The 24505-nt window shown below is 39.0% G+C and overlaps 1 protein-coding gene across 1 annotated transcript; it reads right to left on the bottom strand.

Moving 5' to 3' along the window:
- Positions 1-3863: 3863 nt before the first annotated feature.
- Positions 3864-24278, bottom strand: LOC311185440 (killer cell lectin-like receptor subfamily B member 1; the record flags this gene model as incomplete). Its single annotated transcript, XM_084256066.1, has 5 exons — positions 3864-3990; positions 5649-5764; positions 6128-6285; positions 8648-8746; positions 23972-24278. 5 exons carry the CDS (start codon positions 24276-24278, stop codon positions 3864-3866), a joined length of 807 nt encoding a protein of 268 aa, XP_084112192.1.
- Between the last annotated feature and the right edge of the window lie 227 nt (positions 24279-24505).

Below are 24505 nucleotides of genomic sequence, written 5' to 3'. Positions count from 1 at the left end.
GAGAAAATTCACCAAAGCCAGAGCGGGGAACAGAACAGGCAGACTGATCAAGTATACTGCTGAGGGGAGAAGCGGGTGGCAGGAGAGGTCTTCACGCCATGTGGGACCCTCACCGGTGGCTGGGGATCGAACCGGAGCTGCAGAGGTTGCAGGCAGTTTCACAGCCCGGCACTTAACTACTGCACCACCAGGGTAGCCCTTCTTGCCAGTTTTAAACAATGACTCCTCTTTTTGATTTGACCTGAATATGGTAACTAATATATTTTCCTGAGGTTTGGTTGTCAGAGACAGTGACACTAAAGGGAAATGACTGACAAACTCAAGTGTCACTGTGTGGATGTGAAGAGAGTCCCGTGGAAAGAGACATATAGTTCCTAAAATGTGAACAGATGTGATGACAGTTGACATAAGTAACTGTCTGATACATGTTTGCAGCATATGGGTAGGTGTTTCTAAAATCATACCTAAATACACTGGATTCCTGTAATTTTGACCATAGAAATTGCTAGTTAGAGCCGAATACTCTTCTTCCTGTTCCCCTGTGTTGTCCTCCATAGATGAGCAAGTTTGGGGGAGTAAAGTAAAAGAGGCAGTGGATATTAAAACAGAGGCAGTGGAACGTCGGAGGAGGACCTGAAATGAAATGATATAAATTCCTCTGGCATGACAGATCTAGGAGACTATTGCTCTTTTATTATTTTTTTATTACTTCAAAAGTAACTATTTCCCTCTTTGTCATGCCCACTGTTATAAAACCATTTTTTCCCTGCTAAAAAGTAAAGTCCATTCACGAGGGAACATGTCTTTCCAAACTAATTGAATCTATTGATTAAAAATCACTTGCTTATGCCCTATCTTTCTAATGTTTGTTGCTATTTTAGGATTGTTGAATCCTTTCAAAAACCGCCTCTGTGGTATCTAGTCCCAGCATCCCAACTACCAGAAGAAATCTCACCATATACAATGTGTGAAGTATAGTGTGAATAGAAATAATTTGAAAGCTTGCTCTGTAAATTAAGTAGAAGAATAAGCACCAGTTCTGGTCTCTTCCCCTTCGTGTACTCCCGCCCTGTGTGCTGTGGCTGTGCATCACCCCATCCCACCAGGAGTCCATTTCTCTCACTCCTTGAGCCTGGACTGCTCTTTTGACTTGATGTGTCCACATAAGGGGAGAGTGAGCGCTCAGCTGTAAACCTGCACCCCCCTACTTCTGGACTTCTGTTCAGCTGCCTGTGAATAACCTCCAATAACCTGATGAATAAGCATGTGGCCCTCTCTGCCAATCACACAGGAAACCAACTGGCCCCCACAAACTGAATCACCACAGTCCAGTTGGTCCTCAGCTGATTAGTCAGCTGCTCCTAGAAGCACGCAGAAGCCCAGAAAATGTAAGTTGAGCTAGAACTAGATGAGAGGAAACTTCCTGCTGTCTTGTGCAAAAGTAAATGGCATGAACAAAGCTAAAAACTGCTTTTTTAAGCTACTGAGTTATGTAACAAAATACAAAACTCACTCAAATAGTGAGCACAGATGTTCCTGTTTTATAATTCTATTTTGGCATTATATAATTTCATTAATTCAATTAAAATAATTGGCCACTGACTTTTTCATTCTGATTTTATGGACTAGACATTTTGGAGGTAATTTTGGTTTGTTTTAGCAATTTCTCTAGGTTATTTTTGTCTGTCTCTGGTTGATAAAGTGCGATGAACACAACTATAAGCAAGAATATGGATAAGCCAGAAGTAGTTCCACTACATGCTGCACTAGGGCTAAGGTGCATGAAAATGTTTAAATAAACACAGTCAATGGCCTTAAAGACCTGCAAATATTTTAGCATGATAACAAAACCAGAGATAGCCAAACAGATAATATATTTAATCCAAAGTATGTAACCAACATTAAAATATAGCATAGACTGCCCTCTGAAACAATTATGGGTATCTACACAGCAGACAGACTTTATTTGAATCTTACAATATAATCTTACAATATAAGGTTTTCACTACATAAAGAAAACCTGGCATTCAATCAGAAAAACAGCAGGAACAAAGCCATTCTCAACCCAGACTATGTCTCTTCAAGTATTGTTTTGTTAACCACCTGCAATTTCCTACAGAGCTTAAACAATGTCCTAAATATGTAAAGGTCTTTTTGCATCATCCTCCAGTTAAGACCCACAGTGAGTGCCCACCTGGGCCAGCCATGTTTCTAGGGTCTTCAGAACTATCAGTAAAGAAACAGGGAAGGATATTTTGACTAAGGTGCTTCTATTGCAGATCCAGTCCTTGGTTTGCAGAATCACTTCGCCTATGAGATAAGCATCAATTTAAATCATCCTGTATTCACTTCAGCACCAAATAATAAATTGAAATACTGCAGTAATAATTGGATATTGCTTTTCATGTTTCCAACCTGACATTATTACTAATGAACAGAAATAATGAAACAAAAACTTGGAGAAGGAAACAAACTACCTGGAGGGTAGGTTCAGTCCACATTTTGGGGTGATTCTCATCGAATGTCTTTACCTGGGAATTTTTTGCCATGTCGCACTTGCCTATTTCCTAAAGTTGAACACTGGAGATTTCCCACAAAGCACAAAGGATAAGTCGAAGGCTAATCAGCTGGGCGGTGTTTTGATGTTAATTTTGAAATGGCCCTAATAGACCGTGTTGGGGTGGGCAGTGGAAGTGGCTTCATTTAACTGGGAGACCAGATTTCATTCAAGCTCTGTGACTGGGTCACCTTTTAAATGTTGAAAGATCAGTTTATGTTGCTTTTATTATTATTTGAAAAAAACAAAGATCCTTTTTGAAAAACTGTTATTATCACTTCATCGCCCTAGTGAGGTTCTTGCATCAGCAGCCCCAGAGGTGAGCGGGAGGACTGGCTGGTACCATCTCACTCCAACAGCATTAGAGACCCCAAGTGACCATCTGGGTAAAACACTCAATAAATATTGAATTTGATGATAAAATTACTTACATTCTTGTTCAGGAAATGGTTATTGAGCATCAATGATGTACCAGAACCATGCATTGGGTAGCGATATTAGGAATGTCCTTGTTCTCATGGTTCTGAGTCCCCTGCAGAGGAACTAAATAGTAGGAGTAGCAATAATAACCTCCTAACAATAATGATATTAATAATAACAACAAAATAGGCAAATAAATAGCTCTCCAACCGTGTATATTATAAAAGAAATCAAGAAGGTGTTGTAAAGCAGCAAAATGGCATAACCCTCTTCTCATTGCTGAGGTTTGTTTTTTTTCCCTTTGTTCTCCTTTCATTGGTTGGAAAATCACCACAGAAGTGGTGCCCATTTGAGCTACTTGGATGTAAGGTGAATTCTGTCTGGGATAAACCACAGGACTGAGCCTGCCAGGCCAGGTGAGGTTAGTTGTATCATGTCTTTATGGACTTTGGTGGTTGTTCTGCGACAACCCAGTAGTTGATGGTATGAAAAATCTATGAGAGATCCACAATCTTTAGAAATCATTGACTACAACTACATTTTTCTGCATGTGAGCTGAGGCACAGAGAGGATCCATGTACAGAGACCAGCATTAGAAACCATTTAGTGGTGTGAACATTTTCCCACAAAACATCAGTGCCTCTTAAAATGATATGTATGATTTTCTATATGTCTGTTTTTCACTTACAGAATGTATAGGTTTGACATGAAATTCTGTGAGATTCACAACCATATTTAGAAATCTTTGTATTTGTTCACTTTGTGCTGCTTAAGTCACCTCGGGCCATTTCAACATTAAATTACATTTTAAGGGCTAAAATTAGATGTGTGTGATGGGGCAGGGACAGGAGGGGGATGCACACTCCAGAGTCACACAGAACAGGCTTTATTTTTGATGTTTTAAGTTCTTTTGGCAAATCCGGTTATTTTCCGCCTGACAGTTCTCAAATGCTATTTTTTTATGTGAGATATAAGCGCAGTTGTTTTCTTTCTCTTCACCATTAATCTGCAATCTATGGAGCAAAACAAAGGCATCTTTTATATTTGGGATTATCTCACATGATTCTCCTCATCTGTCCACTGTTTCTACGGCTCTCTGGAAGGAGTGGGGGGGCTAAATGTCCCAGTAATTCACAAATATAATGGTACAACTCTTTCATGTAAGGCTAATGTCAATCTCTGGACCTTCCAACTTCCTCTTTACTGAAGCAGAATCATTCTGGCAAGAAACTTCACAATGTATCTACAGAAGAGAAGCTGTGGAATCTGGGTACTGAGTCTCCATAGTCTGTTATTAACTTGTCACGTGAAAAATTCTTAACTTCACACAGCCTGAGTTTTCTTCAATCTATAGGATAAAGTCACCGGCTATCTGGGGTGGCATGGAGATGATGTGCTTGAAAGCGTGACTGTGATTAAGCAAAGCATGTGGTCAGTAATGTGGCGGGTTCATGCAAACTTGATTAAATCATTCATGGATACACATGACATGTCATCCAAAAACTCATCCAAAGTCTGTATAGCAATAACCTTTCCACAGTGAGGTTATCTTGGTCATTTACACAAGATGCTATATTGAGACATCCAGTAGCAAACAGAAAATAGCTCCTTTGCAGCCTATGTACTTTTTTTTACATAAATGTCTTTTACACAAAGGTTAGAATACACTACACAATTTCTCAAAATGTGGGTAGTTTCTTTTTCATGCCTGGGCTCCACACTCTGACACTGAATATTTTTTTCCCTTTCATAATAATTTTCCAGTGCTGGTTGTAACCACTAAGGTATGTAGTCCCACAGTTTGAAAAAATACTTAAAATTTCTATGTGCCAATAGGCTGCAGTTAGGGAATTTTTTTTTTTTAATTTTGTGTGTGTGTGTGTGTGTGTGTAGAAGAACTGGGGTACATGCCAGAGGTGTGAACTGTGAAAGGATTCACCAGAGACAGAGTGGGGAGCAGAGCAGGTGGATCTACTGTGATAATACTGCTGAGGGGAGCAGCGGGCGAGAATGGAGAGGTCTGCTGTGCCATGTGGGTAGCTTCCTGGCCGGGGACCAAACTGAGGCTGTGGTGGTGGTAAAACAGAGACAACCCCTAGGCCACCAGGGTGGACCCAGTTAGAGATTTTTAAAATGTTCATGTGCCCCCTCCAAAGGAGGTAGTCAATTCTTTTTCTTCCTTCCTTTTTTTTTTTTTTAAGATTTATTTATACAGACAAGAACTGAGGTGTAAGCCAGAGGTGTTGTGGGGTGGAGGATTCACCAGAGAGAGTGAGAACAGAACAGGCAGATCTACAGATATACACTGCTGAGGGGAGTAGCAGGGCGAAGCAGGAGAGGTTGCCTGCACCATAAGGGTAGCTCCCTGCTGGCCTGGGATCAAACTTGTGCTGCAGTGACTGGCGATGGCTTGACAGTGCTGTCTTCAACCCCTGCGGCACCAAGGAGGCCCTCAATTCCTTTTCTTCTACAACTCCACTGCACATGAATCTTTTCATATGTGAAATTGTCATGTAATATCAGACTTAACTCATCTCAGCTAATTCTGAAACTCTTGACAATTTTTAAGTTAAATTAAAACTACAAAACTCAATCTTTAAAAGCAATGTTACTGCCCTACAATGAAAACCTGACGTAACGTGAATATTCAAATAGCCTGTCTCATACTCACATGTTAGAATTTAAAAATGAGCCATTTACCCACTTCCATTTCTTCTCTGATAATGTAAAATTCAATCCAATCCAAAAATTAAGTCCTTTATCAGGTAGCTGGTGTTGTATGAGTGTCTATAAATGGAACAGAAGAGATGATTGAATATTGAATGTTTTTCTGTTCGTGGCTTGCTCTCCCCTTCAGTTCACCCGCTAAAGCCCAGTTCATGTATCACTTCCTCTGTGAAACCTCTCCCTGCCTCCCCCTTAGACTTAATTATCCCTTTGTGATTTTTCTCTCTGGCTATTTAGATTTGTATTGTATTCATCCAATTGCCCTCTATTTTTTGCTTGTCTGCTTAGTCTCTCAGATGGTGAGCTTCTTAAAGTAAAAGTTAGTACTTCCATTATCCTGGAATCTTTAAGCTAAAGCTCCAAGACCTTGCTGTGGCAGAAGAAACTGCTAAGTTATACTCAATATTTTATGTAATTATTTACCAGTTCTTCCTGATCTTGAATAAGCACCAAACTGGCTTCTTTTGTTAAGCAGTCAGCTAAACTGTGAGTCCAATGTTGGGGAGAACTAGAAATAAAAACCAAGCATTTCTCTCTGAGCAGAATCCAATCTTTGGGGCACTTCAACAGACTTGGCCTTTCTACAATAAGAAAAAGAAAAAATAGAAGTGTTATATTTCTAACCAGTCTCCCTCCCACCACAACTTATCACACATGCACAGGTATCGTGAATGTGATAGGGGGAAAGGAAGTCCTAAAGCTAATCCCACAGAGGCTTTGTGGACTCCACCCCCACTCCAGACCAAAGCCATCAGGACATTGGGAAAGACAAATCCCATCACCACCAAAGGGAAAGTTGCTGGAACCTGAGGGTGGGGTTAAGCAGCCAGGTTTGGTATAAAACCAGACAGGTGGGCTTTGAGGGGTTCCTTTTTTTGGCTCTCCGCCAGCTCGCGGCTCTTGGCCAGCTCTCAGCGTGCCATTGGGTTTCCAGGCCGGCAGATCGGGTAGGACGTATTTAAGACTTTATTTCCCTGTTTTCTCCCTGAGTTGTACATTTCCTCATTTCTCTTTCCCCTGTAAATAAACCTTTTATTAACCTTTTGTGTGTGCCTGTAGTGGAGTATTAATAAGTGCCTTTTAAGCACGCGGGTGGGGACCCACAGCCAGGCAACTCGTTTTATATCAGGGCTGCCCTGTAACAAATGTACTGAAGTTTTTGTAAGTAATACTCATGATTTCATTATATTCGCGAGGAAATTGAAACTGCTGTCTATTCTGGTATCACGAATAAGGAACTAGTGAGCAGTTACACTGGGCATGAATTGAATTAAGAAATATTAGAACAGGAAAAGGCTTTCAGAGTAACTTAAGCAGCCACATCTTACATTCTAAGTTTCTGACACACAGAACAATCGTTCAAATCCACATAATCCAATGATGGTAGAGTCAAAATGTTTCAGAGTTTGCTTAAATTTGCTGCCAGTCCATACATGGACAACATATGCAAATGACACAAAAATATTTACTTTAACAGCTTGCATAAAGCAAAGCAAACAATAATTCCTTTCCTAAATTAGAGTCAAACATCACGGAGAAAAAGTCTTAAGAAACATTCTAATTGCCAAGTTACATATTTTCTAATTAATGTGACCTATGGCATAACAATTTGCAGAGTATTTTTCAGATATCCTACAATTTCTGTTCTGTTATAATATGTACAATAAATTTCACATTCTGGTACATTCAACAATAGACTATCAAAACACACTACTTATTGGAACATAATATCTTCATGATTAATACAATAAATATTTAATATTCACTTTATGTTTGAGTGTGATTAACATCAGTCTAATGTATTCATTAAATTAAAATATCCCACTTACATGCATATTTTACTTTTCCCCTTAGAACCTGGTTACTGATTATTGACTATCTGAGCATCAGTTCCTCATGTGGGATTTGCTCTGATGATTAGGATCATCACAGACTTTGAGGAGAGACTCCTAAAGTACTATCTGGTCACCAGGGACTAGTTGTATGACCCCATGTGAGCTGTTCATCTTTTCATGCCTTAGTTTGTCAAACGTAGAATAAGTGATTATAGCATATTAATATATGCACTGTTATGAGCCTTAAGGAAGGTAATCCATGGTATCTATCAAATACCAGCGGTTACTCTTAGACATTTAAACCACAAGATCACCTGTAGTTTCATTTCTGTTCTTTTGAACATCTTGAACATCCCCAGTACAATTGTTTGTTGATGATGATGTCAGTTTCAAGGATATCACTAGTAAAAAAGCATTAAGGAAGTTAAAATAATCAAATGGACAATAAAATGAAAATATTTATCTCTTCAGGGAACTAAATGATCTCAACAAGCTTGAATACGAACAGAAAATAAAAGAACAGAGGTGCAGTAACAAAGTGTTTAGTTTGGCAACTACAGTGACTACATAATAAGCAAATAAGAATATCCACAAAACAAGGGAACTCACTTGGACATTGAGTTGCCTGTTTTCTACTAGGTAAGTCAATATAAAGGTGCTAAATTCTTAAAGTGCTTACACTTCTCTCTGAAACTTTTCCTCTTCAGATTGAGTATAATTATATTTACCCCATGAGAGAGATTGTTATTGCATTCTGGAATTTTTTTGGATACTTAAGAAACTGTAAATGAGTAGCAACTTAAAATTTCTTCGTTGCTGCATATTTTTCTCATAATTGTAATCTTCTTTTAAGTTTTTGTAAACTCCTTTTAAGTTCATACATGTGAAATCCCTATGGAGACTTAGCAGAAAATTCAGAAAGAAAAAATAAAATGCTGTAATTGCAAAGTGGATATGGGCTGAGCATTATTAAAAGTATTGTTTTGTTATTGTTTTTATTTCACTGGTCTTTTACTATATCTGGGTGGTCAAATTATGTTAAGATACTATAATATTTATGAGAGCAGTTGAGTAAATGTTCTGAAGCAAATGGTCTTGAATCACTTACCTGAAACACTCAACCCAATCACAGCCAAGGAGAGAAGAATAAGCCCAGCACAGCCAACTTTCAGAGCAAGTTGATGCCAGGATGGACACTGACAGACACCTGAGAAGGTAAGAAAATACATGCATTTAATTCCCTTGAGTTCACTGGTACAATAAGCACAGGTAGTTTTTTTTTAATATTTATTTTTATTTATTTATGCAAATAAGAACTGGGGCATAGGCCAGTGGTGCAGGGGATAAGAGGATTCACCGGAGACCATGTGGAGCAGAACAGGAAGATACACTGAAATACACTGCTGAGGGGAGCAGCAGGTGAGATAGAAAATGTCTACTGTGCCATGTGGGTCATTTTCCTGGCTGGGAACCCAACTTATAGTCACAGTGGCTGGCAATAGGATGACAGTGATGAGACTTTATCCCCTGTGCCATAGGGAGACTAGCACATGCAATTTTGATCACATTTGGATAACTGGGGACAGAAAAGAACCTTTATCAGACTTCTTAATGTAGAATCCCGCAAAATTAATTCTCTATCACATTTACCTGGAAGTTAACTCAGTGATAAAAGCTGAAATATTTATGCTGTCTTATGTACAAAAGATTGGTTTACAAATTATCAAGTGAGATAGATATAAGATATTTTGAAAATTGCCAAGTGTTATAAGAAAATAAAACATCTGTCCTATTCCAGAGAGTATGTCAAATTATTTTGTCAAAAAAGGATCACCTTCACTCATTGAAGATATATTATGTGAGGTTCTATTTGTGACAAACACCATTTTAGTCACTATGATATATAAAATTCTGTTTGTGGACATGGATTTCTCTGCTTTTTGTTGTCCAGAAAAATCATCTCCAATTAAGACCAAGTGCATTGCAATCAAGGAAGAGTATTTTGTCAGTCTGCTAATTATGTTAGTGAGCATAATGTCACATGAACTGATGCCTACATTGCATAGTTTAAACAAATATCAAATATCTTTGCTTTTCTCCAACATATCGAGTACAATAAACTGTCTCATGTTTATCAGAAGTTTTGGTTAATTAGCTAATTAATGAAAGTGAATGATAAATTAATCATAACTTTACCAATGTATTTTGTTACTGGACATCTTTAAAATGGATTTCATAGGGAAAATTTTAAAAAAAGAATTTATTAAATTTTGGGAGATCATATAATCTAACATTATATAATGCCATAACGTTGATTAGATGTAGAATTAGATTAGAATTAGATGTAGAATAAGCATTTTGACATTTTCTCATTGATTCATTTTGTTTAATATAACATTATGTAATAGTATATAGCAATATAATATAATGTTGTAGTGCAATGTTACTTAAATAAAAAAAAAATCTTGGGAAACACTGGGCTATAACTCCAAACATTAAATTAGCTGTAACTTTATTGTGCTAATTCACACTAAACTATCTTTATACAATATAACTCTCATATCTCTTATTTAAGGATAAGAAATATTTGCTCCCATTTGTTTTGTAGAATACTAGATATATTACAATTACAAATTCTGTTTATTTTATTTTATATTTTTTAAAGATTTATTTATTTATGCATACAAGAGCTGGGGTACAGGCCAGAGGTGTGGGCAGTGAGAGGATTCACCAGAGACAGAGTGAGAAGCAGAACAGGCAGAGCCCCTGAATACAACGTTGAGGGGAGCAGCCGGCAAGACAGGAGAGGTCTGCTGCGCCATGTGGGTTGCTCCCTGGCCGGCCAGCGGAACAAACTCATGCTGCAGAGGCTGCGGATAGCTTCATAGGTTGCGTCTTAACCCCTTGCGCCAACAGGGAGGCCCTGCAAATTCTTTTTTAAATCATATTAGAATCAAGGGTCTTCACAAGTAAAAGTTTTCTAATTTATCTACAGTTATTGATTTATTCATGTTATTCATACTTTTTTATATTTTTCTATTATTTCTCAATATAAATGATTACCTGCCTTGAGTTACTTATTAAAAACTTGAATCAGACATGCTAAAATGTTGCCTTTTACTCTCAATAAATGTTCCAAAGTGACTTTCAAGTCCAGCTAAACTTTGTTTCTCTACATGCTCCCAACAATTGACCTATGCTCATCACATTATAGACAACTGCAGTGGTCTCATCTGTTGTTGTGCTGACAATCACATAGGAGCTTGTTCTTATGAATGTCCTTAGGGAAATGGAATTAGGGTAACTAAATGTGATAAGGAAGGAAGTAGATTAGATTCAAGGTAGTGACATGTGGACTACCAACAGGAGGTGGCAGGTGTGAGTTGATCCCAGAGGACACTCCAAGCCTCTGGGCATCCATCTGAATAGGAGAAAACTAAATGAGATATTGATAGACTATCAATGAGCGCCAGCATGACACAAGTGGCTACATTCAGCCCATGAACCTAAGACAAACCCTAGGTTCTCACTCCTGGCTCTTCTGAATCACTTTTCTGCTGCTCTAAGAGGTTGGAATGAATGGATTTACAGAAGCAAATGGGAAAGAAAGGTAAATCTAACTCTGTGGGTTAACCCATTGACTGCATGTACACAGTCTATGAAGTCATCTCACTCTGTTGTTCTGTACCATTTAATGGTTTTCTATCAAGAAACATAAACATCTATAAACATAATCTCTATAAAGGGATTTACACATCCCTATTCATCCTGGTGTCCCGCTGCATCTCTAACTTCATCTCCTCTGTGCTGCCTTTCACTCTAACTCACATCTCCTCCTACAGCAAGACAGGCAAGACCTCCTCTCAGAACTTTGCAACTGCGGGACCTTTTTCCATGAGGTTCTTTCCAAAAGAACATGTCTCTGTCCTGCATTTCTTCCAGGTCTTGATTTAAATGTCAAACCATCATGGAGGCCTTCTACGATGTTCTGTGCCCTCCCACAAACCTAAATTCCAGTTCCCTTTGTTATTTTGGTCAAGTGCATTCATTATCAACTGCTCCTTTCATAAATACTTAACTATTGGCTTATTTGCATGTCTCCATAAAACAAAGAAGAAGGATTTCCCCTCTGTTTTACTTGTGACTGTAGACTCTGCCTGAGGTGCAAAGGAGGCACGTAGTAAGTGCCGACTTTTGAATAAATTCTAAAGGTTCATTGCCAATACCTGTTCTAGAAGACTGAGCCTAGCCCACAGCTAAATAGGTCATATATCTCTCCAGTTGTACTGACAGCCCATGATACAATCACTATCGTACATGTTACCACAACCTGACCATTTGGTCAGAGACTCAACAGTGGTTTCCTGATGCTGTGATACTAGAGCAGTAACTATAATCACATGTTTTGTTTTAAATTTATTCTATTACCTCCCCCCTGAGATTTACCTTCAAGATTATATTTTCTGGACAATGAATGTATCAGAGTAGGTAAATTTTCTGAACCCATTTATATGGGGTCATAGAGAGTAGCTTCTGAAGAAAAACATCTCACTATCTTTCTGACAGCCCTTATTACAATTCCATCCACCCTCCCCTCCATTGGTATAGCACCTGAATAAGGAAAAAGAAAATCTTGTTCGTACAATCAAGAAATAACAGCCTTGACGAAACCCTAATGCTGTTATCAGAATTCTGTTTCCCTTAATTCCCATATGAAGAGTATATTAAAACATATTCGATTATCCTGACTTTGCCCCACAACATGAACATTGATTAATAGCTTCAAATCTATATGCAACCATAGAGGAAGAGGACATCCAAATGTTTAGCATAATCAGGTTAAATAAAAATTTCAATATTTTATTGATGTTAGTAAATTTGGCTAAGTTTCAGATGGCCCTGATATTCATGCTCATTTTCATCTAGTTTCTGGGATTTTTTTCATTAACTCCAGGCCATATGTCAGTCACCTTTTACCTGGGGTTAGAGCTCCATTTCTTTCTGCAGAATACTCCTCCTTTGGCAACGAGAAATGTGTGGCTTTTAACAGACATTCAAATTGGTTCCCTAGCGATACTTTTTCAAGTTTCAGAGTAAGAAGTTATCAGATTGTAATTATATTCAAGTCTGTGCTCCTGAATATGACTTTCTTCCAGAAAGATTTCCTCTTCTCTTCTGAGAGTGAAGAATGTCCATCAGTAAGGCTACACTTTGTATTCTGAAAGGCATGGTATGGATGCAAATACATTGGGCTTGATCTTAGTATTTTGTAGAGTATTTGAATGAGGTGGGGTACTACTGCATAAAGGTAGCAATATTTCCCTAAAAATCCTTTGTTTATACATGTAAAATACTTCTTCAGGGTCTTTTAACCAAGGTACAGTAATAGATATGATTTTCATTTTTACCACACATACTTTAATAAAAATAAATCTGTAGGATGTGCTTTTCCTCACAATTGGGATTACCTATAATCAGGCTTAATATTAATCTGGGACTGCTACTCATTCAAAGCAATGATTTAATACCACATATTTATCAAGAAAAACTAACTATGGAATATAAACAAATGCCAAAAGGAAAATCAAAGTCACTTACCCCGAGGAACAGATGGGGGTGATGAACTTTTAAGGCCCGATTTCCTGGATACATTTAATTCAGCGTACATCACTTGTCCATCCATAGCAAAGAGGAGACAGTGGCACTAACTTTGTGTGAGGGCAAACTCTAGGTCCTCTGATGCAAGATCAGCAAAAGGAAGTGCCTAGTCTGAAATGCTTTGTTATCTCCCTTGCACCCACACCTCTAGCTGTGGGTTTCTCCATAAATTAGTGACACTGGCCATTTACTGAGTCCACTGTATTTGAATATTCAATAATGGATTTAGTGAACTAACTGTTTTTTTGTTTGACAAATTGTGGGAAGGCTTGTTTGTAGTTGCACCTCTGACCTTCAGAGGGAAATGAGGTATTCATCTAATGTATAACTTAAAGAGACCCTTAAATAAATACAAAAACCAAAAAAATCAACAACAACAACAACAAAAAAAAACCCAACCCAGTCATCTTGATAAGTAAGACTTACCACAATGTTGTTAAATACTAAGCACTCATGCAAAATAAAGCCCCGTACAATGCCTTCCCCAAGCTCTAAATTCTCCCTGAAATATTTGTGCTCCAAAGAAAGCTACAAAATGCAGAAAATGGAGCTGTAGATGTGGAAAAGGCCCTTGACATTTGACAGAAGAAAGAGACCACCAGAAGGAGAGGGGGTGTGGGAGCAGGTGGGCTAGAGCCCCATGGCACTTTGGTGGTGGGCATGGTGTGATAGCACACATTGTGGAGGTGTAGAGGTGTGAACTTATAAGCCTAAAATACATACAGTGGGTAAATTGTTACCTCATAGACATAATTTAAAAATTAGCAAAATGGTGCTTTTAGTGCACTGAAGTTTAATATCAAATTATGAATCATAACTGAGAATACCAGGGACCCACAATTGTCATTAAAATTAATTTATTCAAGGTAAGTGTGCCTACTTCAAATAGAAGTCTGCAAAAAATTTATAAACATCTGGAAATATAAGCTGATAACAGTCTTTATCCCCATGGATATTCATGGATGGCTCATTTCATTTTGCTTGTTGTAGTTTGCTTGTTATGGCAATTATCTGCTCTCATGAAGATCCATAGTACTCAATCACCATTGTATACATATAAAATAAAATGCTCACAGGAATTAAAACCTGGCGATTTTTCTAATTTGTTAATATATTAATTTGAGCATTCAATCACATAGATGACACTTTCACAAGAAAAGTCTATCAGAATTCAGATATAGAAAAAAAAGAATTCAGGTATAGGCTGTCACTGTTATCTCTACCTAGAGAGATTTTACACATACACACATATATATAATATTAAATCTAGAAATTTTAGGGGGTAAAAGATTATAAGTAATTATGAGGTTTGGCATGTAGCAATATTACTAATAATACTATTAATAAGGCAGTATACTGAGTAGTTCAAGGAATAATAGATGTTTAACTACATGACTTATTTTGACATTGAACTTTGCTGGCTCAGTAGTAGATGTTGGGTTAGACAGGAAAATAAATAGGAACAAAATTACCTTATAATATGAAGAAGCATAATTGAAACAAAAAAATTGGTTCCAACATGTGGAGATATGAGAATTATTCTCAAAAAGGTAAAAATAAAAGAGGTAATCTTTTAAAAAAAAACAAGTGGTAATCTTCAGAGAAGGGAAGCCACGCTAGGATGCTAGGTCTAACAGAGTAAAGAAAATAGCAGACTAAGGAACTCCAAGCCCTCCATCGTCCACAGAGACACAGAATTAACAACACTCTAAGGACCATATTACTTCTATAAGAGTCCCTGAGAAGGTTGACAAGCTATAGCACCCAGGTCATTGTAAAACAAAGAAGAGATTCCAATAAAGGAGTAAAAATAATTCCAGCATTTGGTAACTGGTTGATGCCTCTCTTGTTACAGAGCATGGTGAAACTGCATTAGGAGGAAGCTCATACACTATCCTCCTTGGAAATGGGAAGATGAGTTGGATTGTACCTCCTACATCCTGCATTGACTAGGTGCTATTTGAGGGACTGGATTCTGTCTTGGCTGACTGGGAGACTTTAGAGGATCAGGTAAGTTTGGAAACCACTATAAAGTGTGGTGAGCCTCAGACAATCCTGAAGTTCTTCAAGCAGACATAGGGGTCACAAGAGATAAGGAAATGTAGAGAAATACTAGCATCTCCAGTTTTGCAAAATAAAATCATTACACAGAACTCAATTGCATTTTTATGCACTAATGATGAACAATTTGGAAAGGAAATGAAGAGAAATATTCCATTCATAAATCATCAAAAAGATTAAATGTTCCACCATAAATATGATTGAGGAGGTGAAAGACATTAAAACAATAAAACTGTACTGAAAAAATATAAAGCTGTAAGTAAATGAAAATACATCCATGGATTAGAAAAGTAATATTGTTAAACTGTGTATACTACCTAACGTGTACTATAGATGAGTCAATTTGATGAACCAATTCAACCCATATCCAGATTACAAAGTATATTTTTTCAGAAACTGAAAAACCAGCCTAACATTCCCTAATCAAAACAGTGTCTTATAAACACAGCAAAAAGGCCAGAATAAGCATCATGTATATGGCCATATGATCTTTAACAGTGAGACCAAGGGTGTTCAATGGGAAAAAAAATGTCTTCAACTAACGATGTGGGAAAATAATATATATTCACACGCAGAAAAATGATGATGGGCCATTTTTTTACACTCTATATAAAATTAATGGCAAGTGGATTAAAAATCTAGTATAAGACTTAAAACTATAAAACTCTAGAAGTAAACATAAGAAAAGCTTCAAGACATTGGACTTGGCAAATGATTTCTTTCATGTGATATCAAAATCATAGGCAACAAAAGGAACAATAAGCAAATTTTAAATTTTTTTTGTGCCAAAGGACACAATCAGTAGAGTAAAAGGTCAATTTACAGAATAGGAGAAAATATATGTAAATCGTATATTTGATAAGGAGATAATATCCTGTACATATATAGTACTTCTATGGCCCATTGTCAATGGCAACAAAATGAGAGAACTTGGTTAAAAAGTGAGCAAAGGTCTTGAGTAGACATTTCTCCAGAGATGATATACAAATGGTCAAAAGTATAGGGAAAGATGCTCAACATCACTAATCATCAGGAAAATACAAATCAAAAGCACAATGAGATATCGCCTAAGAACAGTTAGAATGACTAACACATACACAACAAAATCAGAAAATGACAAATATGAGAAAGAATATAAAAACCACATTGCCATAGGGTAAATGGTGCAACCACTATGAAAAATAATAAAGAGTTCAGTCAACACTACAAAAGAAAAACTACCCTATGAACCAGGACTCCTATGTCTGCATATATATTCAAAATAATTTTTCTTAGTGATATTTAAATCACTTTTTTTATAGCAGCACTGTTCAGTATTCACAATAGTTTAAACAACCCAAATGTCCACTCCCAGATGACTGGAGAGTGAAAATGTGGTGTGGAACACTGTTCCTTTTCAAGAAGAAGGAAACCTAAGACATACTCCATTGTGGATGAGTCTTTAGGTTTTATAAGCATGAGTCCAATGAACAAATATTATTTCACTTGTATAAAGTATGAAAGCAGCAAAATTCACAAGAACAAGAAGTAGGTGACCCACTAGGGTGTGGGGAGGAAAGAAGTTACTAAGTATGTATAGAATTTCAGATTTGTAAGATGAGCAATTCTGGAGATCTGCTTTACAACAATATAAATAAAGTTAACACTTTGGAGATGTAGTGTTAAAATTTGGTAAGAAGATAAACTCTGTCTTGTGTCTTTTTACCGTAATAGATAATAGAAAAATAATACAGAAGAAAATTTGTGCAACTGGGGGATAACTAATGTTCAGTAGTAACAAATAAGGAAGGGAGAGAATGTACTCTAAAATATCAAAGATGTAGGACAGTGGTCTTGATGGAATGACTCTGTCTCCTCCACCCAGAGATGAGGGAAATGGTCAGTTGGAGGGAAGCAGTGAGACAATGGGTATGGGAGAACAGTAAGAGCCTCCAAGGACTCAATGGGGGTGCAACAGCCTCACCCCACTTGTGTTCCACTTCATTTACTTGTCTCAGGAATCTGTGAGCTCTGCTGACTTGCTTATTCAATATGGAATTAGAAAGAAAATTATTCCTGCTAAGTGTAAATATTGAAATTTGTAAATTTCACTGAAGACCTCTCATCTGACTGTAGCTTGTTAGACCTTTGCTTGGTCTTCTCACTCATCAGGGTCCAGCTTTATTTGTTAGGTCCCCATTTCTTTGCACATGTCTCAGTATTTCAGTGTTTTATAAAAATAGATACATTTTTACCTTTCCTCTTGTTCTTGGAGATTGTTCATGCAGGATATATTTATACATTATTTTTATTTTTTTATTTTATTTTTTTAAAGATTTATTTATTTATTTATACAAGCACTGGGTACAGTCAGAAGCATGGGAGGGTAAGAGAATTCACCAGAGCTAGAGCGGGGAACAGAACAGGCAGACTGATGAAATACACTGCTGAGGGGAGCAGCGGGCATGGAAGTGGAGGTCTGTGTGCCATGTGGGACCCTCGCTGGCCACTGGGAATCGAACTGGCACTGCAGAGGCTGCGGGCAGTTTTGCAGCCCAGAGCTCAACTGCTGCTCCACTGGGGAGACCCTATACATTATTTTTAAAGTGTTAATATCAATTATGTCTGTTTCACAATTAGACATGAATTTTCTGGTAACATGCATGTTAAGAGCCTATATCTCTGAATTATATACAATGTTGTAAACCAATGTTATTGCAATTTAAAAAAATGGAAAATTTCCCCTGAACCACAGCTATACTTGCATTGTCAGAGAAAAATTCCATGGAAATAGCTGAAGAAATGAATCCCTGTCTCAGGTACTTGTGCTTGTCCTGTGCTCCATGTTGGCGCTGGAGAGTAGGTGTGCAGCTCCTCCTGGTTGGGTTTGCTGGAGCTGCCATAACAAAGTGCCCTAGTCTGGGTTCTCTTTCTCATATAGTTCTAAGGGGTTAAAAGCCTGAGATCAAGATGTTGAAGCAGGTTAATTTTGGGAATTGTAAATATCTTCTCTCCATAGCTTCACAGGATCTTCTCCATGGATGTACCTTAACCTTCTCTGCATATAAGGACAGTCATATTGAATCAGGACTCACCCTAATGGCCTGGTTTTAACTTAATTTCTTTGTTTAAAGACCCTATCTCCTATTATAGTCACAATCTGGGCTGTGGGTTAGGATTTGCACATAAGACTATTTTGCATGGAGCAGGAGAAAGCACAATTTACTCATATTATCTCCTAATGTCTTTTCCATATTTAAGACAGATAGTAGTTTTATTTGCTTACAAAAGAAGATTTTATGGGCCTTCCCAGTGGCACAGTGGCTTGAGCTCAGCGCTGTGAGGCTGTCCTCTGTGGCCTCTGTAGCGTGGGTTCGATTCTCAGCTGGCCAAGGAGAAACCCCACATGGAGAGGCAGACCTTTCCTGTCTTGCCCGCTGCTCCCCTCAGCAGTGTTTTCAGTCTGTCTGCCTGTTCTGCTCCCTGCTCTGTCTCTGGTGAATCCTCTCACCCTCCTGCATCTCTGGCCTGTGCCCCAGCTCCTTTATAAATAAATAAATCTTGAAAAAAAAAGAAGAAAAAAAGAGAAGATTTTGTATGTGTGTGTGTGTGTGTGTGTGTGTGTGAGAGAGAGAGAGAGAGACAGAGAGAGAGAGAAAGATTTGGTATTATAACTTAACATAAGCATTTTATAATGCAAAAATTAAAGATGTCTACACACCAACTGAACCTACTGATTTCTACAAAACTAAATGCAAATTCTACCAAGTAGTCAATGTATTGTCCACAGTTTGTTCCATATGAATGATACAGAGATTCACAAGATTTGTAGCAAAATCAAGAGAAAAAGATACTGCCCAGAAATTTTGGGCAGGGAATGGTTTATAAATATCTACTGCTAAAGAATTAGGTCAGTCACTTTTACATACAGGAAGTAACACAAAGAACTCCCTAAAGCAATTTGCTATTTATAGCTATGGTCAGCCATGTGGCAGTGAGCAATGGCCTTCTGAGTATTTGCCTGAGTCAGGCATCCATCTTGCTAAGTCTCACTTCTATACCCTAAGAGTTGTGTTTCTTTTTAGAATAGCACAGTTCTCCTATCATTTTGGTGTCACCAAATACACAGCATGTAGATGGGAGAAAAGGCAGCTGCTAGAAATCAAATTCTCAAAGCCCTTCCTTTATAGTGATATGGTCTACTTACGAGGTTGAGGCAGTACTTAGAAAACATCTACTCTGGGGCCTCCCCGGTGGCGCAGCGGTTGAGCGCTGGGTTGCAAAGCTGCCCGCGGCCTCTGCGGCGCTGGTTCGATCCCCGGCTGCTCCCCGGCCACCGTAGGAGGGTCCCACATGGCGAGCAGACCTCTCCTGCCTCCCGCTGCTCCCCTCAGCAGTGTACTTCGGTCCTTCTGCCTGCTCTGCTCCCCGCTCTGGCTCTGGTGAATTCTCTCACCCTCCCGCGCTTCTGACTGTACCCAGTGCATGTATAAACAAAAAAACAAAGAAAGAAAGAAAGAAAGAAAAACATGCCTCTATATATAAAAAAAAAAAAAAGAAAACATCTACTCTGTTATACTTCATATATTTGTCAGGAGGATTATGTAAGTGTAAGTTAAATATAAATTGCAAAATACACTATTTGCACAGCAACAAAAAATGTGATGTCTAAACCAGGTCTTCAGAGGAAACAAAAGGACAGGGTAAATCCGTGGCTGGATGGTGAGTGGTGGTTGCGGTGAGCCTGGTGGTAAAGGAAAGAACATTTATTTGAAACAAAACCAAAGCAGCTTTGCAACAAAAGGTCAAGGGGCGTGATTTTTCAACAACATCAAAAGTAGAAAGTTGCATCAAGCATTTATCGTTTTTTTTTTAAAGATTTATTTATTTATTTATACAAGCACTGGGTATAGTCAGAAGCGCGGGAGGGTGAGAGACTTCACCAGAGCCAGAGCGGGGAGCAGAGCAGCAGAAGGACAGAAGTACACTGCTAAGGGGAGCAGCGGGCGGCAGGAGAGGTCTGCGCGCCATGTGGGACCCTCCTCCAGTGGCCAGGGAGCAACCGGGGATTGAATCAGTGCTGCAGAAGCTCTGGGCAGCATCGCAACCCAGCGCTCAACCACTGTGCCACTATCAGTGTTATTTATCCATAAAAATTTTTATCAATTGCATAAAAAATATGCATACAAATTATCTGCAGCAACCACAGATCTGATGTTACCTTTGGAAGGGAGAAAGGGAGAAAATAATTTTAGTTGTATCTGTACATTTTATTTGTTCATTTTAAAAATTGGTAAGCTTCTGCACAGCAAAAGACACCATAGCAAAAACAAAGAGAAACCCCACCAACTGGGAGAACATTTTGCACACAACACTAATGATAAAGGACTGATCACAAAAATCTACGAAGAGCTGATGAGACTCAACAAAAACAAAGAAAATAATCCAGTCAAAAAATGGGCAGAAGAGCTAAAAAGAAACTTCTCTGAAGAGGAAATGCAAATGGCCAACAGGCATATGAAAAAATGTTCAACATCACTTGTCATCAGGGAAATGCAAATCAAAACTACCATGAGATACCATCTTACACCAGTGAGAATGGCACATATTAAAAAAACTAGCAACAACAAATGTTGGCGAGGGTGTGGAGAAAAAGGAACTCTCCTGCACTGTTGGTGGGAGTGCAAACTGGTCCAACCACTATGGAGAGCTGTGTGGAGATTTCTGGACCTACTAAACATAGAGCTTCCATATGATCCAGCAGTTCCACTCCTAGGTATTTACCCAAAGGACACAGAAACATCAATTCCAAAGAACACCTGCACCCCTATGTTTATAGCAGCACTGTTTACAATAGCTAAGCTTTGGAAACAACCCAAATGCCCAAAAATAGATGACTGGATCAAGAAAATGTGGTACATATACACCATGGAATATTACTCAGCATTCAAAAAGGATAAACACGTGCAATTTGCAGCAACATGGATGGCGCTGGAAGGGATCATGCTCAGCGAAATAAGCCAGAAAGAAAAAGAAAAATACCAGATGGTCTCTCATAGCAGGAATCTAGAAAACTTAAATAAGGGACCAAGAAAAAGAATAACTATAAGAAAGTAAAAATCAAAATCAACAAAAACTATGAACCAGAGACTCTCTATGGGGGGTGGGGCGCAGGGAGGGGAGGGATTGTGGTCTAAATAAGGGGGTTGCAATTGTATGGGGAATATAAAAATAAAATTTATTATAAAAAATAAAAAAAATAAAAATTGGTATGAAGGAAAGATAGCAAGTGCTACTACATGTGATATATGTGAGTCATCTTATTTTGAATCTCTTAATCTGAATTCTTTTTTTTTCTATCAATGCAAAATATATACTTGTTCAAAATTTTCTTTCCAATATCTTTTGTCATTTTGCCTGCTTGCATTTCATATTTAGCAAATTTATTTTAAACAAACATACTTCATTAATATGTGGTTTGATCCTCTTTAGTTTTGTTGACATAGTAGGTTACCCATACGTTTATCTCCTTACTTTGTATGTGTGTGAGCCTGTGTGTGTGTGTGTGTGTGTGTGTGTGTACATATTATATCTGTCTTCTTGTTATGTGGTCTATGTCTTCTTTGTGTAGTTGGTAGTTGCACATTCTTCTTTTGGGAATTTGGAAGTTTCCTAATCTTATGAATGTCATAAATGACTATATTTGGATGAGAATTTGCATTGTTTTTACTCTGAGTGAGGCTGAGTCTAAATTCAATCTTTCAGCATCATTTGTAGATCCTTTTGGTAAATTTTCTGTTTCTGTCATTTGATTATATTTTTTTAAATGGCTATTCCTAGTGCTAGTAATTACTTTTGAAAAGTACCACGGGGTAAAGAACAGTCAGGCCAAGTTTCCTCAGGGGAAGGGAAAGTTTATTGCTCCTGGGTGGACCTCATTGACCGAACGTGGGGGTCAGTAAAGCCGTGCACGTTGTCAGGGGGAGGCAGGCTTTTATAGAGTGAGGAGAGGTCGGGTGGGAAACTGGGTTCCTATGGCGGGAAATAGTTTGTAAGGTGAGAAAAGATTTGTGCGGCAGGTGGAGGTTCTTTGTCTGAGGAAAGATTTGTAGGGGGAGGCTCATTGTCTGGATCCTCTAGGCAAGCTTCGGCATTCCTGTCCCCAGGCGGGCTTTCTGGTGGGCTTTTGCATTCTGGCCTCCTGCATGAACCTTTCATACCAGCGTTTTGTTGATAATAAAAGGGGCGACAGTTCTTTGTTTGGCTACTTCCTGCTGAAAGGGGGCCAAGACCAAGGGGGTGGCTCAGGCCTGGTTATGAGGATCTTCTGCAGGAATGCAAGAATATGGGTGGAGAAGGAGTTGGTTAAAGGTGGTACGAGACATTTACCGAATGCGAGCCTGTATGAATTTTAGGAGGCAAGGAGGAAAAAGAACAAATAAGGTTAGGGCCTCCCCGGTGGCGCAGCAGTTGAGCGCTGGGTTGCGAAGCTGCCTGCGGCCTCTGCGGCGCCAGTTCGATCCCTGGCTGCTCCCCGGCCACCGGAGGAGGGTCCCACATGGCGCGCAGACCTCTCCTGCCACCCGCTGCTCCCCTCAGCAGTGTACTTTGGTCCTTCTTCCTGCTCTGCTCCCCACTCTGGCTCTGGTGAATTTTCTCACCCTCCAGCGCTTCTGACTGTACCCAGTGCATGTATAAACAAACAAACAAACAAATAAATAAATAAAACATGCCTCTATTAAAAAAAAAGAAAAAAGAAAGTTATCATTAGTATTGGCCCCAAGAGTGGGAGGAGCCATGACACTATAGGATTTTGAAACCATGTCAACGGAGAATTGGAATCCCCAGTTTCCCATTCTATGTCTTTGCGTAGTTTCATTAAGGCTTCCACATTTTGTTCTACAATCCCCGATTCATTGATATAGTAACAACATTCTTCCCTGAGAAACAGGCAGGTACCCCCCTTATTAGCTGTAAACAAGGCCAGAGCCCGCCGGTTTTGGAGAGTGACCTGTGCCAGGGAGGTGAGCTATCTTTGTAATGATGCTAAAGACATCATTACATTTTTTCTAAGGAGGTATCTATTCGTTCATAAAATTCCTGGGCAGATCAGGCTGTGTCCCAGGGCCCCCACCTGCCATACTTGCAGCTGCTATCGATGATGCCAGGCTGGTTCCCACCATGATTGGAAGAAAGGCTGCCCGCTTAGTCCGATGTGGTGAGAGCAGCCAACCTAGCTCAGACCGTCCGTACAGAGCTAACTGTGGTACCAGGAGGACTTGGATACATGGGCCTGGAGTCGCAGAATTAATACACCGAGAGAGAGAGAGCCATTGCACCAGAAAAAATTTCCCTTTGTTGTTGTTTGGAGCACAGAAGTAAACAAAATGTTAGAAGTACAGGAATGAAAGCTGACAAGGGCATCAGTTTGATCGCAAGGATAGCTGTGATTGGAGTCCCATAGGGGGACTGAGAGCTGGGGAGTCTGGCAAGCAGCATCCGTTATTTTGGTGGTAGTGGTATTGAGATTGATTGGAACTGCCGCCAGTAGAGGCCTCTGAAGGGAAGCGCAGAGGAAACAAGAGGAGGTATTAGTCCTGAGAGAGTCATCTAGGAAGGTTATAGAATTTTGGATTATATGAATCCAGATTGAGGGTGTCTCAGTATTTTCTAATGATGTTAGCTTTAGCTGGCTTTGCAGGACTTGTTCTGAGTGAAGGATATCTTGGGAGACCTGGACGGAAGCATTTTGTGTTGGGACATAGGCTCTGTCTATTTTGAGGGTCACACGGGTAGGAGCTGTACCCTGTAGCATGTAATTTAGCTACCACTCCGGCTACCCATCCGGTGTCCGAGGGGTATCGGATTTTAAGCATAAACTGGTTTCCTTCCAGGAGAAAAGAGGAGCTCCGTGGCTGGTAAGGAGAATGTATCTTGCAGCTCCAATATGGGCAGCCTCCGTATTCCTCCCCATAAGTGGACCCCTTTTTGCAGTAGTCCCGTGTTTGATCATAGGCAAAGCAGAGGAAAGGTTGGTACATCGTGCTTACCGAGCTAAGTTTAAGAATTATTGAGATTTCTGCAGAACAGCCAGATAGGGGGCAGTCCGCTGTGCCCACCAAATGGGTGGTCTCGGTAGACCCTGAGACATAGGTCTCCCTAACTTTGAATTTCCATACATAAGACAATGAGCTAGGGGAGATTTTGACAAGAAATGCGCATCCTAGTAGGACCCAGATTATGACATACATACTGTTTGTCTTTGGGG

The sequence above is a fragment of the Talpa europaea genome (assembly GCF_964194135.1).
Source record: "Talpa europaea genome assembly, chromosome: 15".
Taxonomy (NCBI): domain Eukaryota; kingdom Metazoa; phylum Chordata; class Mammalia; order Eulipotyphla; family Talpidae; genus Talpa; species Talpa europaea.
Note: the sequence above shows the minus strand (reverse complement) of the source record. Positions and strands in the feature narration are given on the sequence as shown.